Raw genomic sequence first — 17,346 nt, forward strand, 5'->3', positions numbered from 1 at the left:
TGTGAAGATAGTTTGGACTGAAAAGTTACCATATACTAAGACCTCTGTCCCTCTGGTTGAAACTTTAATCCCAATCCAGAGTGACATGTAGATGTTGAAAACATCCAAATGCTATTTTTACTCAGAAAGGCATTTCATTTGATTAAAAAGCGAGTTCTGTTGCTAGGTCCACAGTATTTCCTGCCAGTCCTCTAGGTGGCGGCGATAAGCTGGTTTGGAAACTTTCTATCAGAACATTCCCAGATGATCCCAGTTGGAAAACAGTTGGATTTATTTGATTAACTATCATTAACAGAACAAGCTGCTGACGTGTTTCTCAGCATGTTAACATCAAGAACATTTAGTTTAGGAGCAAAGTTGAAACAGTGGCAGACAACATCTCACCACTAAGGTTATAACTATTTCTAAGTTTTAAGTAGCCATATTAGATTCAGGTCAGAACCAGTGAGATATTGGACCTCAAAATCCAGCTTTTGGATCCTTATATTGGATTTTTTCTGACTCGGATCTTGGAAATCCTAACCTTACATCTGAAATGGATAAAGCATCAGATTTTTGACTCCTAAACTGAGGTCCTGTGGTACTTATGAGCGGCTCAGAATGCAAACACACACATGCAGAGACTCATGAGGACACATTGGGTTTTGGTTAGACGTGTGGTCTGGACAGGAAAGGGCTGGGGCCACCAAACTCAGCAGGACACAGACCTCAGGCGGTTCTCTCTGCACACACACACCGCCGGGGCATCCTAACCCACCTATCCTGTTGCAGTGGGGGGTCGGAACCGGTCAGTCATACACAGAACCACAGGCATCATCACAGTCAAACACACACACGCATACACAGCTGGCGGAAACTGGCCGTGACATGCTGTCCGGCGGTTCAGGCTGGGGGCTCTGAGGCCTGGCTCAGCCATCTATCATGCAGCCAGAAACAGCGTAACCCAAGACATGAGTGGCAGAAGACCCCCTCTCTCTCTCACACACACACACACACACACACACACACACACAGGCTTAAAATGAGGAAGACGTATACAAGGATTCCCACAAACAGCAAGACAGAGCAAAAGATCACTGGTGAGGAAACCTCAACCTGAACTAATGAAGCGATGTGATCAACCTCTGCAAACATCAGCAGGTTGGACTGTAAGTTATCTGTGTTCAGCCTGGATCCAGAACGGTTTAACAAGAAGATCTCAGGTGAAAGTCCTTCTTAACCAACATGTCTGATCAATCCATTAAGTGATATAATCATGTTACATGATATATTTTGTTACAACAGGAGGCTGGACTTCCTTTGATATTTTAAAGTAGTTTTCATCAATACTGAGCCCTGAAAAAGAATTCATACCCCTTATACCTTTAAACATCATGTTCCAACCTCAACCTTCAACATGTTTTATCAGGATTTTATGTGACAGACCCACACAAAGTGCTGCATCACTGTGAAGTAGAAAGAAAACGATCCAAGCTTTGAACATCTCCCAGAGCTCAGTTCAATCCATCACATGAACATGGAAAGATGATGGACCAACTGCAGACCTACCAAGACATGGACGTCCACCTAAGCTGACAGGAGAGCAATATTCAAAGACAAGGCCAATGCTAACGCTGGAGGAGCTACAGAGATCCACAGATCAGGTGGAAGAATCTGTCCACAGGACAAATTGTACCCACGAAAAAACCTAGAAGAGGTCTTGTTTGCAAATTGCAACAAACTATGTAGAAGATACAGCAAACATCTGGAAGAAGGTGCTCTGCTCAGAGGAGACCATGACTAAACCACTTGGCCTACATGCAAAGCCCTATCTGTGGAGGAATGGTAACACTGCTCATAACACTGAGCACACCATCGCAATGGTGAAACATATTGCTGGCAGCATCATGCTGTGGGGATGCTTTTCTTTACCAGGGATGGGGAAGCTGGTTAGAGTTGATGTGAAGATGGATGAGGCTAAATCCTGGATAATCCTGGAAGAAAACCTGATAGAGGCTGCAAAAGATCTAAGACTAGGGTGGAGGTTCACCTTCAAGCAGGAGAGCCACCCTAAACATCCATCAAAGCAGATTCATGTGTTAGAATGACCTAGTCAAAGTCCAGACCTAAATCCATCTGGGAAACTGTGAAAACTATTGTTTAGAGATGTTCTCCATCCAGTCTAAGTGTGGCCTGTTTAATAAAGAAGAATGTTGGTAGATGTTCAAAGCTGCTAGAGACAAACACCTGCAGCTGGACCTGCTGCCAAAGGTGGGTCTACAAACTACTGACTCAGGGCCTGAATATAAATGCATGCCACACATTTCAGATTGTTATTTAAACACAAAAAATGAAAACCATGAATCTCTTCCTTCCTCTTCACAGTTCTGCACCACTTTATGTTGGTCTGTCACATAAAATCCAAAACTTTAGCAAGTCTCTGTAGGTCAGAGCTTAGTGGTTTAGAAGTTACATTCTCCAAGACGGGATGGAAACAAAACAAGTTATGGTCCAAAGACACATTTGTTAAGACTCCCAGAAAATCTAGGAAACTTTTGATCCAGACTCCATAGAAAGGTTCCCTGGCTCTATAAAGAAATCAGGGTTTGCTCGGTGCTCTAAAACCCCTTCATTAAGGATGCGATCTAATAATTTGTTAGGTTTGTCTGGTATATTTGCAGCCCTCCTCCTCATCAAGTTTTTATTTTCATTAAGTGACCCACACTATCTGTAAAATCCCCTCCATGAGTGAAGCAAACCTCTACTCTGGCCTCACCACTCCCACCCGGCCCAGATTGATGGGAGGACAGCTCTCATTTGGACCAGGAGAAAAGTGGCTCGCTGCTGTATTTTAAACACTGCTGATGTTAAGGAGACAAATGAGCCTGGTGCTCAGCAACGAGGCAGGGCAGGTCCTCCTTCTTGCTCGATGGGGGGAATGAAAGGGAAGCATGGATGGAGGGTGGAGCAATAAATCTGCGTGGCGACGGGAATCGATCGTTTCTCCCTCCTTCTGTCCGTGCTATCTCATCTGCTGGGGCTGAGAGAAGCTGAGCGGTTTAAACGATCCTGACCTTGTCCGACATAAATAGTCAGAAAAGTCCACAGAGCAGATAGCTTTGTGTAAGGCTGAGGAGGAGAGGAAGAAAACGGAAGGAGGGGAACCCATTGAGATAAGGAGGTAAGGGAGGAGGAAAGGAATTAGATAATGCCCCAGCGTTACTACATCAGAGTCTGTGTCATTGTGGGAAACAATCTCAACCTCACTTCCTGTCTTCATCACATCTCTTCCTCCTCCAGTAACAAATGAAGGGAACTGAGCAGGCGTCCCCAGACTCAGCTCGCTGGGACGTGTCCCAGGACATGTAATCAGGAATATTTCTGGTTGCAACCATTACGCAGAAAAACCCCTAAAGATCCACCCTAGGTCCAGCTACATCTGGTCTAGACCTACCATAGCATTTTAAAACAAGATCCTACCTACAGTCAAACATCTTGGTGGTAGTGTGATGGTCTGAGGCTGCTTTGGGATCTGGATGTCTTTCCATGACTGAAGGAGAATGTCCAACCATCAGTTTGTGATTTTAAGGTCAAACTCAAAAGCACACCAGAAAGTCCAAATGAAGGTTTTAGACTGGCCTAGTTAAAGTCCAGATGTGAATTCCTCCACAGAGATGTTAGAGACCAGTTATCCCAACTACTTCATGGCAGCTGTTGCAGTTATTAGGTTTAGGGTGTAATTACTTTTTCATATGGAACCAAGCTGGTTTGGAAAATTTTATTATCATTACGAACACAACCTTCATCTAGAAACAGATTTTTTAATTCACTCAGGTTTTCTTTCATGATGTAAAATACTAAAAATTAGATTTTAAAAAGCAACAGCAGCAGGAATCTGAAAGGGGGTAAATACTTTTTCAGAGCTCTGTATGTAAAAGAAGAGACATTTCTGTCTGGACCTTATTAAAATATTGATCTTGTAACCCAGTGTGGCTTCATGTCTGACGATATCCCCGGATCTGAGAGCACAGAAGAGACGAGGAGGAGCGTAAAGTCTTTCCTTTTTGAATCCTCAGAGACGGTGATGAGAAGAAGACCCAGTCTGTCCTCCTGAAGAAGACATTTTAAGGCAAGAAAGGAGCTCTTTTGTGAGTCTTTTCTTTTTAAGTGTAATGCTGCTGTACCTGACTGCAGCGCTGCCCGGAGTAAAGGCAGGAAGCTCTGCCTCCATTGTCACCTGTTCCTCTAATCATTTTCCGCCTGACGCTCCACAATGAGGGCTGGAGATAACGATAACGAGGTGAAGCTAATACAGAGGAGCTCCTGAATGCAACCTTCACACATCTCCATGCATCCCTGCATGCTCTTTAATGTCTGCACCCCGTTACTGTAGGAGCCATGTGCCAGCTGACACAGAGGTTTACTTCTTTACATTAATAGGTGTTCCAGTTCTCAATTCAGGCACCGATTTCTTTATAAAACAGGAGTAACTTTGCTTTCAATTGATAGGAATTTAGGATAAAATAATGATTATTTATTTTAATTGTCAACGTTCAGATCTGAGAGACTGATGGAGGTTCTTACTTACCAAAGAAGTAGCAACAAAGAACATTATGGCTTTAAATGATCACATTATTCTTTCTACTGTTACAATAATTAAAGCAGACTGTAGAAAATACTGAACATGTCAATGTTTAACATCTATAATCATTGACAAGAAATTCATTCTACATGTATCATTTAAGCAAATAGATTAGGCTATGTGTAATAAAGTGGACCGGCACAGAGAAAAGTTATCAAAGACATGAAGATATCAGGTGCCAAAAGGCAGAAAGCAGCAGAAAGTAACCCATCTACCTTCCAGTGCCAGCTCTGATTGGCTGATTTAGTCCGAGTTGACCGCCTATAAAAGGTTTCCTCAACACCAAGGTGTCTCAGAACAACCCTGGCATAATGGATGAAAGCAAAGAGCTCACTCAAGATCTACTCAAACTTCATGTTACAGAACACACCGGTGGCATTGGTTACTGTCAAATATGTTTAAACTACTGAATGTTCCACTGTGCACCAGTGGGTCCACAAGCTGGTACCTGAAAGAACATCATTTTACCATAAACCAGCTGGCATCCGGTTCCTCACAGTAACAAAGGCTACCTTAGCCTTTACACAAGACTCCACTGGTGAAGGAAAATGATGACAGAGCTTGTTCAGCCTCTAGTTCGGGCAGAGTTGATATAACCGAAGGAAGGATGAAGAGAGAATCATACCAAGATGTTAGAATCTGAAGATGAACTGATGATGGATTCTTCAGAGAGACAATAAACCCAAACACACAGCTGAAGGTAGAAACAAAGCTGCTAGAACGTGTCAGCTAATCATCCGCTCGAATCTAATTAAAAACCTCTGGAAATAGCTGAAGGTCCAAAAGACTTTCAACTTCAGTTTCTCCACAAAGAACAGAATAAATTTGAGTAAATTACTTTTCTTCCTGTAACTCCACATAATTTCACATAATCTCAACTATTTTACGTTTTTTTTTTTTTTTTTTCTGTGTGGGGAACTTGGCCTGGGACCAACATCTGGTGTAAATTTTATGTCAGTTGACCCATTAGAAACATATTAACTGGCATCAGCACTGGCAAGCTCCGAACTTCTTTCCCTGCTGTGAAGAAAAAGTCGATGGTCTCTAGAAACCTTCTGTTTTATGCAGCTGCAAACAGGAACGAACCAAAGTAAACTTAACACTTCTGGGGTCAATTTTAGAACCCAAGAAATGTCCCAGATTTCCAGGCTGGCACATGCCTTACCCCTCACCCCCATCCTTAAGCTGCAGGATTGCTGGGCCTCACCAACAACTGTGGAGGTGCTGCTGCTCTCTGACTGCATTTATCAGAGTCTGGCATCGCTGTAATTTCAGTGTTCAGATGCAATCGCTCCCAACTCCCCTCAGGAGTAAACAATAACAAGCTCAAACACAATAGACAAACAAGGTCTGCAGGACACGTACACACACACATGCACACACACCAACAATAATAAACACAAACGGTCTCCTGGAGCACCGAAACATTTCATTCCAGTCCAACATGGGAAACCACATGATCTGAGCTGACTGGTTGGACTCAGATCAGCTGTTAGATCGGACTCTAGACCAGATGATGATCAGAGATTTGTCTTATTGTCTTATTAACTACACTTGACCAGGATTTAAGGTTTATTTCATCAGTTTTCAAACAGTTTATGGTTGCGCCCAGAGGCTTGTATTTCTTAGCAGAGACTGCCACCTGGTGGATGTGTTAAAGCAGCAATCCACCCACTTTCCGCTCCACGCCGTGTAAAAACCATTTACTCCCTCACGGATCTCTACTGTTTCTGCTTTGTTAAACGTTTCATAAAACCTGAGTAAATGCAGAAATCAAGACTTTTCACAGTTTTGTATTTTAGCTCAACCAAAAGATTTCTTCAAAACACTTAAAAAGAAAAGATTTAAAGGTGATGAAACATTTTTGAGCTAAACTGAAGGGACAGAAATCAAAACTATTTTAAATGTAACTCAAACATTTCAAGAATCATCATGATCTTAACAGATTAGCTGAATATTTGTCCAGTTTTCAGCAGGTTATTCTACTTTTCCATATTTCAGCTTGAAGAACAGAGTTAAGTTGAGTAAAAGGAGGCTTACCAGTCTGGTCCATCAAGGAGAACAGCTGAGGATCATTCTGATAATCAATGACTGATTCCAAACAGAGCTGCAGCACAGCAGAGAGGGACCAGGAAGGACCATTTTTAAACCAAAAGGTCCAGTTTGTGAGTTTGGGATGAATCCAAACAGTGAAAAGATGTAAAATACTAGAAGTTGTCTCTAGTGCTGCTTGAATTGAGGGCAAAAGAACTTGAACTTTAACTCCTTCATGTCTGGACCGTCAGTTTGGAGTATTTTTCTTTATTTCCCACCTGTACATCTTTCCAGACTCTACAGGTCCTTCTCAAAATATTAGCATATTGTGATAAAGTTCATTATTTTCCATAATGTAATGATGAAAATTTAACATTCATATATTTTAGATTCATTGCACACTAACTGAAATATTTCAGGTCTTTTATTGTCTTAATACGGATGATTTTGGCATACAGCTCATGAAAACCCAAAATTCCTATCTCACAAAATTAGCATATTTCATCCGACCAATAAAAGAAAAGTGTTTTTAATACAAAAAACGTCAACCTTCAAATAATCATGTACAGTTATGCACTCAATACTTGGTCGGGAATCCTTTGGCAGAAATGACTGCTTCAATGCGGCGTGGCATGGAGGCAATCAGCCTGTGGCACTGCTGAGGTCTTATGGAGGCCCAGGATGCTTCGATAGCGGCCTTTAGCTCATCCAGAGTGTTGGGTCTTGAGTCTCTCAACGTTCTCTTCACAATATCCCACAGATTCTCTATGGGGTTCAGGTCAGGAGAGTTGGCAGGCCAATTGAGCACAGTGATACCATGGTCAGTAAACCATTTACCAGTGGTTTTGGCACTGTGAGCAGGTGCCAGGTCATGCTGAAAAATGAAATCTTCATCTCCATAAAGCTTTTCAGCAGATGGAAGCATGAAGTGCTCCAAAATCTCCTGATAGCTAGCTGCATTGACCCTGCCCTTGATAAAACATAGTGGACCAACACCAGCAGCTGACACGGCACCCCAGACCATCACTGACTGTGGGTACTTGACACTGGACTTCTGGCATTTTGGCATTTCCTTCTCCCCAGTCTTCCTCCAGACTCTGGCACCTTGATTTCCGAATGACATGCAGAATTTGCTTTCATCCGAAAAAAGTACTTTGGACCACTGAGCAACAGTCCAGTGCTGCTTCTCTGTAGCCCAGGTCAGGCGCTTCTGCCGCTGTTTCTGGTTCAAAAGTGGCTTGACCTGGGGAATGCGGCACCTGTAGCCCATTTCCTGCACACGCCTGTGCACGGTGGCTCTGGATGTTTCTACTCCAGACTCAGTCCACTGCTTCCACAGGTCCCCCAAGGTCTGGAATCGACCCTTCTCCACAATCTTCCTCAGGGTCCGGTCACCTCTTCTCGTTGTGCAGCGTTTTCTGCCACACTTTTTCCTTCCCACAGACTTCCCACTGAGGTGTCTTGATACAGCACTCTGGGAACAGCCTATTCGTTCAGAAATGTCTTTCTGTGTCTTACCCTCTTGCTTGAGGGTGTCAGTAGTGGCCTTCTGGACAGCAGTCAGGTCGGCAGTCTTACCCATGATTGGGGTTTTGAGTGATGAACCAGGCTGGGAGTTTTAAAGGCCCCATGAATCTTTTGCAGGTGTTTAGAGTTAACTCGTTGATTCAGATGATTAGGTTCATAGCTCGTTTAGAGACCCTTTTAATGATATGCTAATTTTGTGAGATAGGAATTTTGGGTTTTCATGAGCTGTATGCCAAAATCATCCGTATTAAGACAATAAAAGACCTGAAATATTTCAGTTAGTGTGCAATGAATCTAAAATATATGAATGTTACATTTTCATCATGACATTATAGAAAATAATGAACTTTATCACAATATGCTAATATTTTGAGAAGGACCTGTAATTCGTAAAGTTGTCAGTCCTTTCTGGACCCATTCTGGTATAGAAACCTGACAGATGTGTTTACTGTGGTCAGAACTTCAACATGGAATCTGCAAACCCTGCAGAACAATGGATGAAAGACCAGTGGATGGGTTAACGGACAGATTCCAGAGTTTTCCAGATGGTTCAGGAGAACCTTCACTATTTCCAACACTGCAGCGCTTTCCAGGTTTTCCAGCTGATGTGGACTCAACATGTATGATAGATAAATGGATGCTCCTGGTAAAAAAAATATTGCCCATTAATTAAAATCTGATTCTCCTCAGGAAACATCTGGTCCAACAAGGTCCATCCTGTAGCTGCAACAGATGGTCTACCTTCATGTAAGGTTCTCAAAGTGTTTTACAGCAATCCAACATCTACTGCATATCTGGATCAAGTCCAGAAGGTACCAAACTCAGACATCCTTCTCCCCAAGGTTTTCTTCCAGTGAGGAGAGGGAGGGTTCTGATTAGATTCTAGAACCGACTCCTTTCAATGAAGAGCAGCAACTCTACTTAGAGCCCAGAACCAAACAGAGAAAGCTTGTTTTACTTGTTTTTATCCAGGTTCTTTCTGGTCCTGATCCAGAAAGAACCTGGATCTCGTGACAACAGCAGAGCTGGAGCAATAAATCCATAACTTGGCTTTTGGTTCTGTTCCTCTACAGAAGACCAGAACACTGACCCCTGACCTGGAGGGAGCAGCCCATCACAGCTTCAGAGTTTGAACTGAAACCCTCTTATTCCAAGGAGCTGTTTCAGATTTAAAACTTCATCGTCAACTTGTACCAGGGCTCCTGGTTAGAGGTTAGTCTCCGACCCAAGACTGAGGATCAGGATGTCTTGTTCCTTAGTGATGGCTGGATGGAGCAGGATGAAGGACAGACGGACTCTAATTCTGCAGTTAGGACATTCCTCCAGCCTGCAGTGGTGAAGGAACTGAACTAGAAGGTTAACCTCTGGATTAGTGCTCCATCAACGTTCCAGCCATCACTTGGTGAATCAGATATACACCGCCTGGCCCAAAAAAAAAAAAAGGTCACACACTCTAATATTTGGTTGGACCGCCTTTAGCTTTGATTACAGCTCCATCCGCTGTGGCATTGTTTCGATAAGCTTCTGCAACTTCACAAGATTTATTTCCACCCAGTGATGCATTCATTTTTCACCAAGATCTTGCATTGATGATGGTAGAGTCCCAAAGATTCTCAGTGGGGTTAAGGTCTGGACTCTGGTGGCCAATCCATGCATGAGAATGATGTCTCATGCTCCCTGAACCACTCTTTCACAATTGGAGCCCGATAAATCCTGGTATTGTCATCTTGGAATATGCCCGTATCATCAGGGAAGAAAAGATCCATTGATGGAATAATCTGGTCATTCAGTATATTCAGGTAGTCAGCTGACCTCATTCTTTGAACACATACTGTTGCTGAACCCAGACTTGACCACCTGCAGCAACCCCAGATCATAGCACTGCCCTCACAGGCTGGTACAGTAGGTACTAGACATGATGGGTGCATCACTTCACCTGCCTCTCTTCTTACCCTGATGCGCCCATCACTCTGGTCTGGAACAGGGTAAATCTGGACTCAACAGACCATATGACCTTCTACCATTGCTCCAGACTCCAATCTTTATGCTCCCTAGCAAACTGTAGCCTTTTTTCCAGTTAGCCTCACTGATTAGTGGTTTTCTTAAGGTTACACAGCTGTTCAGTCCCAATCCCTTGAGTTCCTTTTGCGTTGTGCGTGTGGAAATGTTCTTACTTTCACTATTAAACATAGCCAGAGTTCTACTGTTGTTTTTCTTCGATGTGATTTCACCAAACATTTAAGTGATCGCCGATCACGATCATTCAGGATTTTGTTCCGGCCACATTCCTTCCTGGAAGACAATGGGTCCCCACTATGCTTCCAGTTTTTAATAATGCGTTGGACAGTTCTTAACTCATTTTTGGTAGTTTCTGCAATCTGCTTAGATGTTTTCTCTGCTTGATGCATGCCAATAGTTTGACCCTTCTGAAACAGACTGACATTATTTCCACGACCACAGGATGTGTCTTTCCACATGGTTGTTTAAGAAAGGAGAAGCAACTCATTGCACCAGCTGGGGTTAAATAACTGGTTGCCAGGAGAGTTTGGGAACCTGTTTTAGGTGGCATCTCAACCATTTGTTTAATATGAAAACCAGTCTCCTAGCTGCAGGACCAGGTCACTGCAGACTCTACTCCACATGGCTGAGGAACATTCATCCTCAGCCTTTCTGCTACATCTGAGCATTGTGGTTCATTTCTAACCAAGCATAGAAACATCTCAGCTTCTCCATGAATGAAGTCATGAAATTTACATGAAACGCAGCAGGATGGACCTCAATTAGCATTTATTGACAGGAAACACACACAGGGACTGAAGAACGGATGAAAGTTCTGTTTAAGAGGTTTATTTTCTCCATATATTTTACAAATAGAAGCACAAATCTTCATTGGACTCAAACAGCATGTCTGCAGGACTTCGATGGGCCATTGCCACAGAAATGATGTTCCTCTCCATTTTATCTGCAGAGAGAGAACAGAGAAGCCCATGAGAACGTGGCTGAAGCTGAGGAGCATCTAGTCTACTCATTTACGCCATCCTACAGCTGGAACTAGCTCCTGATCCTAACATGAACTACTCCAACATGTTACCTCCTCTGTCAGGACCAGGATCAGTCCCTGAGTTCAGCAGAGGAGGAGGAGGAGGAGGAGCAGAGAGTCAGTCATGATTAACATTTAAAGATGAGGAGGAAGAGGAGGGAAGAGTCTGCTCTTGATGAGTGTAGACATGGGGTGAAGGAAGATGGAGAAGTGATAAAGGAGGGAAACTTACAGGGCAGCAGCTCCAGAGATGATCTCGATGAGCTCCTTGGTGATGACGGCCTGTCTGGTACGGTTGAAGGTCAGGGTCAGCTTGTCGATCATCTCAGCTGAAGCAAACAGAGTGACACCAAAGCCCGGGTTAAAGTGTGAGAACTTCAGGTCAGATTCTGGGTTCATTATCAGAAAACTGATCCCAACAGGAAACATCTCGACTTCACCAGAGCTGATGGTTGAAAAACGACCAACTTCAACAGTTACCAAACTCATAATTCAGTTTTCCAAGCTGGAAAATTAGGTCTGACCGGAATTTCTTTCATTTTCCCAAATCAAAGATCAGAGAAAAACTCAATTTCATAATTCCTGTTTGGCAATGATTGTATCAGCAGATTAAAGGAGATCAAATCTGGTTGATTATAGCCGTGACAAACGCTCACTACTTCCATCAACCCTTCACAATAAGAGCCTTCAACAACAAATCTGCACAGATGGAGGAGAGCGGTGAGAAATCCAACTTATAATCTCACCTATGAAATATTTCTGCTTTTATTTTGTAGGATTTTGGCCCATTAACGATTTCCTGCTATAAAAACAGACCTAAAAGTGAAATCAAGCGTTCATTAAGAGAAGATATATTGTGACCCCTCGACATCATTTACTAGTAAATCCAGTCAGAAACGTCTAAATAAATTCTCTATTATTGCCTTAAAAAGACTTGACCTGCTGAATGCAACCTATCACACTAACTTCCTGGAAAAACGCCCCAAACCGGTCAAGTTTACCCATGGAGAACCTCTCACACCCATGCTGAGGTGGAAACATCCACAACTTCACTTCCAGCAGCAGATTCTGCTTTAGAACGTCCTAGTTAAATCAGTTTAACAGAAACAGAACAACTCTTTGGTTTCGTATCAATAAAGTGGAGTAAAAATGAGGCAGCTTTTCATGTCTGGTCCTGTGGTCACGAGGGTCTTACAGGCGTTTTTGCTGGCGCTGTCCATGGCGGTCATCCTGGCACTCTGCTCGCTGGTGGAGGACTCCTTCAGGGCCAGGTAGATGATGTTTACCAGAGCAAACTCCTGGTAATTCCTCAGAACGTCAGCATCAATGTCATCATAGATTCCCATGTTCTCTGTTAGGAAACGAGACACAATGAGCACGTCTGACTCTCGGCGATCTGGGTCAGGTCATAACACCATAAGATCAGTTAGTACCTGAGGAAGCGACTGTGTCGATGGAGAACACCGGCTTCCGGTCCGTCTTGTACGAGATAACAGACCTGCATCAACAACAAAACGTTCTGTTGAAATCTGAAGCTCTTTCTGCACAGGTCCAAATGCTGAAACAGCGTGGTACCTGAATCTGTTGAAGATGATGGAGCCCTGGTCAAACTCGTATCCAGAGTTCAGCAGCTCGGCGGCGATGATGGAGGCATCTCCAAAGTTGGGCGGCTTACGACCGACCTCCTTGCAGTTCAGCAGGATGTGTTTTCCATGAGTTCTGATGAAGCAGAATAAGAATGTTGTCTTCAGAACCGAGACATTTTAAATCTAACAGAGTCTAAATAAAGCGACTGAAAGCTCTAAAGTCCATTCCTCAGCAGGTTCTGTAGCAGTCCGTACCTGTACAGCAGGCCCCTCAGCTTGTCTCCCACATTGATCACCATCACCTCCTTGCCGACGCCGGTGAGGTTGGCGATCTCGCTCTTGATGGTCTTGGCCACACTGGAGTGAATGGCGCCACAGAGTCCACGGTCAGAAGTGACGCCAACGATCAAATGCTTGGCGGCCTTCTCCTCGGGAGCCTTGATGTCGGCCTTCTCGTACAGAGCTGGGAATCACAGGAAGAGACGGGATCTGAGTTTGGCATCAGTTGGAATCCGTTTGGATTGTACTGAGGGTTAAGAAGATAGAGTACCAAGAGCACCGGTGCCGTAGACGCGGGCCGGCTTCAGCTGCCTCTCAGCGCGAGCGTACTTGGCTGCGGCCACCATCTTCATGGACTTTGTGATTTTCTGAATGTTCTTGATGGACTTCAGCCGAATGGTGACTGAAACAAAAAGGTTGGAGGGGTTCAGATCATTCACAACAACAGGCTGCTAATAACATCATGAGTATAGAATCATATAAAGTTTAATAATTAGATCAACAATGGAAATGTTTGAATTTCAATGTTGAACAAAACTGATCACCACAACCATTAAGACGTTCATAGTGAGGACAACCTAAACAATTTACACTAATTGGCTCAGTGAGAAGAGTGGCTGTCTTGCAATCTGAGGGTTGTGGGTGCCACATGCCGGTGTGCCCCTGGGCAAGGCACTTAACCTCAAATTGCCTTCTGATCTGTGTATCGGTGTACGTTAAACTCATGAAGACTTGGAGGGAGCAGAAGATTAAGAGTCAACTCCAAGGATAACAAAACAAAAATATTTAATTAAGCCCCGACACTTATGCCTTCAAAATAAAACACCTAAATATTCAACAGGATGTTGAATATTAAAAATGATAAACAACCAACTAGCCTAATTACCGACATGAGTTCAGCCCCAAAGGAAAAATAATGAATAGAAAAATCTTGTTTCTATTAACAGGATGTTTGCAGAGCATGGTGGACACACAAGGACTCATGCAGAGGTGCCAGTCATTGAGGTTTAGATGTGAGCACACACACACACACACACACACACACACACACACACATACATACACACACACACACACACACACATACATACATACATACATACACACACACACACACAGCAAAAAGCCATTTCTACTTTTGTTTAAATCTTAGATGAAGTACAAAAAGGCTAAAAAAACAATGATCAGCCATTTTTTTTTTATTAAGTTTGAGTATCAGGTTGCTTGAGCCAAATTGCCTGTAGTTGTAATCCAGTGAAATATATACTTCTCCAAACTTTAGGGTTTCTAAACATTTGTTTAATGCAATAACAAATCTACATTATTAAAAAAAAATAAGTTAACTCTCTAAATGGAAACAAAAACCAGTCATGATTTCACAAAATATTGTCAATGTTGAAATAAAAAATATGCCATCTACAAATCATCTTATAGCTGAGATATTAAGAAGCTTTAGAGATAAATATGTAGCAATTAATCCAACCAAAATCTATTTAATCATCTGCCAGCAAGGATTATCTGCTTTTACTTCATCTATACTAAAACTGCACCAAAATAGACCATAAATACAAGATCTTTGGAGTTGAGAGTGGTAAACAAAAATCATAAGAAAACATTTATAGAAAGTGTCACTTGGTAGTTCTGTAAGTCCCCCACGCTCTGAGGTGGCTGTTTACAAACTAACTGCATTTAAACTGATAATATTCATTTAAACAGAGGCCAGATGTTCACATTTTAATGGCATATCTCTGCAGTTCGTGTCTGAGTGGTAATGAGGTGTTACTTACTGTCCTTCAGGGTAGCCATGTTCCTGACCTGCCCACTGCGAAAGCAAACAGTGGGAACAGTTACTGGGAGCACCATCAGCAGCATATTTAACACTATAATGAGCACAGCATGACGTTAACACTAGATTTAAGTCGCTGTTTACGTTCAGAATGACTCGGTTAGCTCTGCTAGCATTAGCATTAGCATGTAGCCAGGCTGCTGATCTCCATTCACAGCGCTGTCATTCATTAGCTGCGGCCTACAGGTTAGCACGTCCTTCCGCTCAATAACTCCGCGCTTCTCAATTCAGAAAACCCGTCCTGACTTCAGCCTCATGTCCGCATTAATTTCGCACAAAAAGCCGGTAAAAAATAAAGGCAGCGAGGGAGTTTAAATGGGCTTACCATTGTGGGGAGAACACCAACGCGCTGGTCCTGGCGAACATCCTTACTGCTATGAAGGTCAGACATGCAGGTCTGCGCAGGCGCAAAGTCAAGTCAAAATGGACTGGCGCTGCCTTCGGGGACGGAAAAAAATGTTAGTAAAATAAGCTTCATTCCACTCATACAACTGTGGCGCTTGTGGGTGAATTCAACTTTTTAAATAAAGCAAAATACGTACATACGTTTCTATTCTAAAATGTGTTATATTTAGAAAACGGACATTTAAAATACAATAGAAAAACGGCCGTTATTGTTTAGAATAATTGTTCAAAATCAGCTCAATATGACGTCACACAACGTCAAGAAAGCCGGTGAATTTCTATAAATACTGAACACAAAGAAAAGCAGTAAGTCAGTGAAAATGTACAAAAAAGATTTTTAACTGAATCAGTAATAATCAAATAACATACCCCTAACGTTTAGGTTCGATTTCAAATTCAATTCAATTCAATTCAAAAATACTTCATTAATCCCAAAGGGAAATTCAATTAAATTAAACTATTCTGTTTTATTTCATTTCACCTTATTTCTTAAATATTGCCACATTTTTGTTTTGTGAGAATAGTTCTTATTATCTCTTGTACCGCTGTAACTACGTCAATTTTATTTTCCCCATGCTGATGTTCATTTCTTATTTTCACCCTGTTTTATAATATTGTCAAAAACACTTTTAAACCAATTAAAGAACAACATTACAAAAAACACCTAGTTAATGTTAGTGCCAGGGTTAGATACGGTGAAATAACTTGTCAAGGAATACAAGCAGAATAAATGGAGATATTCTGAAACAAAAATAGTTGTAAACAATAATAGTCAGTCAGTCATTTTCTACCACTTATTCCATAGTGGGTCACGGGGGAGCTGGTGCCTATCTCCAGCAGTCTATGGGCGAGAGGCAGGGTCACCCTGGACAGATCACCAGTCCATCGCAGGGCAACACACAAACTCATTCATACACCTAAGGGCAATTTAGAGAGATCAATTAACCTAACAGGCATGTCTTTGGACTGTGGGAGGAAGCCAGAGTACCCAGTGAGAACCCACGCATGCACAGGGAGAACATGCAAACTCCATGCAGAAAGACCCCCAGCTGGGAATTGAACCCAGGACCTTCTTGCTGCAAGGCAACACTGCTACCAACTGCGCCACCATGCAGCCCGTAAACAGTAATACGACATAAATATTATACAAGTTCTCTAGTTAACATTAAATTTGTATGATGCCCCAGTACCCTATTCCAGCTTTATGTCTAGCAACATCTCTGCTCTTAACCAAACTTTGACCTCTTCTGTCATTGTCTTCAGGTCCAGACTGCAACGAATAATCAGGACTGCAGAGAGAATAATCAGAGCTGACCTTCCCTCCATCCAGGACTTATACAGGTCAAGGGTCAGGAAAAGAGCTGCTAAAATCTCTGCAGACCCCACACACCCTGCACACAAACTGTTCAGAGTTTTACCTTCAGGTGGCGCTACAGAGCACTGTTCACTAAAACCAGCCGCCACAGAGACAGTTTCTTCCTCCAGGCTGTTTCTCTGATGAATATTTAATAGAGTACAAAACAACAGCATACAGATGTTGCAAATGCACCTTTTTATTATATATGTGTATATTGTACATTGTAAATATGTATATTCTGTAATGCAAAAACAAAACCAAAGAGCAAAGTGTACCGGAGTCAAATTCCTTGTTTGTATGTATGAACTTGGCAATAAAGCTGATTCTGATTCTGATTACATTTTGCATTATACACATACTAAATACTCAGATTATGTTGTTAATGTTATTCAATCACATTATAAAGCTAAAATGCACATGATAGATAGATAGATAGATAGATAGATAGATAGATAGATAGATAGATAGATAGATAGATAGATAGATAGATAGATAGATAGATAGATAGACAGTTCCTTAAAGCAAAGCAGTAAGTATCTGCATTTGAGTGCAAAAGAACAACGAAAAAAAGTATTTGCAAATGCCAATAGAAAGAAGATGTAATTTCCTGAGCTTGTGAATGCAGCATCACAAGTATCGCGAGTTTTCCGA

General features: G+C 42.3%; 1 protein-coding gene across 3 annotated transcripts; it reads right to left on the reverse strand.

Moving 5' to 3' along the window:
• Window positions 1-11,013: 11,013 nt before the first annotated feature.
• Window positions 11,014-15,376, reverse strand: atp5f1c (ATP synthase F1 subunit gamma). Of its 3 annotated transcripts, none has more exons than XM_047389303.1 (9): window positions 15,259-15,376; window positions 14,875-14,909; window positions 13,359-13,490; window positions 13,064-13,271; window positions 12,798-12,941; window positions 12,656-12,720; window positions 12,418-12,573; window positions 11,455-11,551; window positions 11,014-11,144 (listed from the first exon to the last, which is right to left on the reverse strand). In XM_047389303.1, the coding sequence occupies exons 1-9, from the start codon at window positions 15,297-15,299 to the stop codon at window positions 11,141-11,143; spliced, it is 882 nt and encodes a 293-aa protein (XP_047245259.1). In that variant the 5' UTR covers window positions 15,300-15,376; the 3' UTR covers window positions 11,014-11,140. The 3 variants fall into 3 exon arrangements, with proteins under 3 accessions (XP_047245259.1, XP_047245258.1, XP_047245260.1); XM_047389302.1 differs by lacking the exon at window positions 11,014-11,144 and adding an exon at window positions 11,279-11,300; XM_047389304.1 differs by lacking the exon at window positions 11,014-11,144 and having other exon boundaries at window positions 11,451-11,551.
• Window positions 15,377-17,346: the final 1,970 nt, after the last annotated feature.

Source organism: Girardinichthys multiradiatus, chromosome 17 (genome assembly GCF_021462225.1).
Source record: "Girardinichthys multiradiatus isolate DD_20200921_A chromosome 17, DD_fGirMul_XY1, whole genome shotgun sequence".
In the NCBI taxonomy this organism is placed as follows: Eukaryota; Metazoa; Chordata; class Actinopteri; order Cyprinodontiformes; family Goodeidae; genus Girardinichthys; species Girardinichthys multiradiatus.

Bases quoted from the DNA above. Each gene is read 5' to 3' on its own strand.
- atp5f1c (XM_047389302.1), bottom strand. From the start codon at position 15,299: ATGTTCGCCAGGACCAGCGCGTTGGTGTTCTCCCCACAATG. The intron at 14,910-15,258 runs GTAAGCCCATTT...TTGCTTTCGCAG, and splicing joins TTGGTGTTCTCCCCACAATG to TGGGCAGGTCAGGAACATGG. The intron at 13,272-13,358 runs GTACTCTATCTT...TGTGATTCCCAG, and splicing joins CTACGGCACCGGTGCTCTTG to CTCTGTACGAGAAGGCCGAC.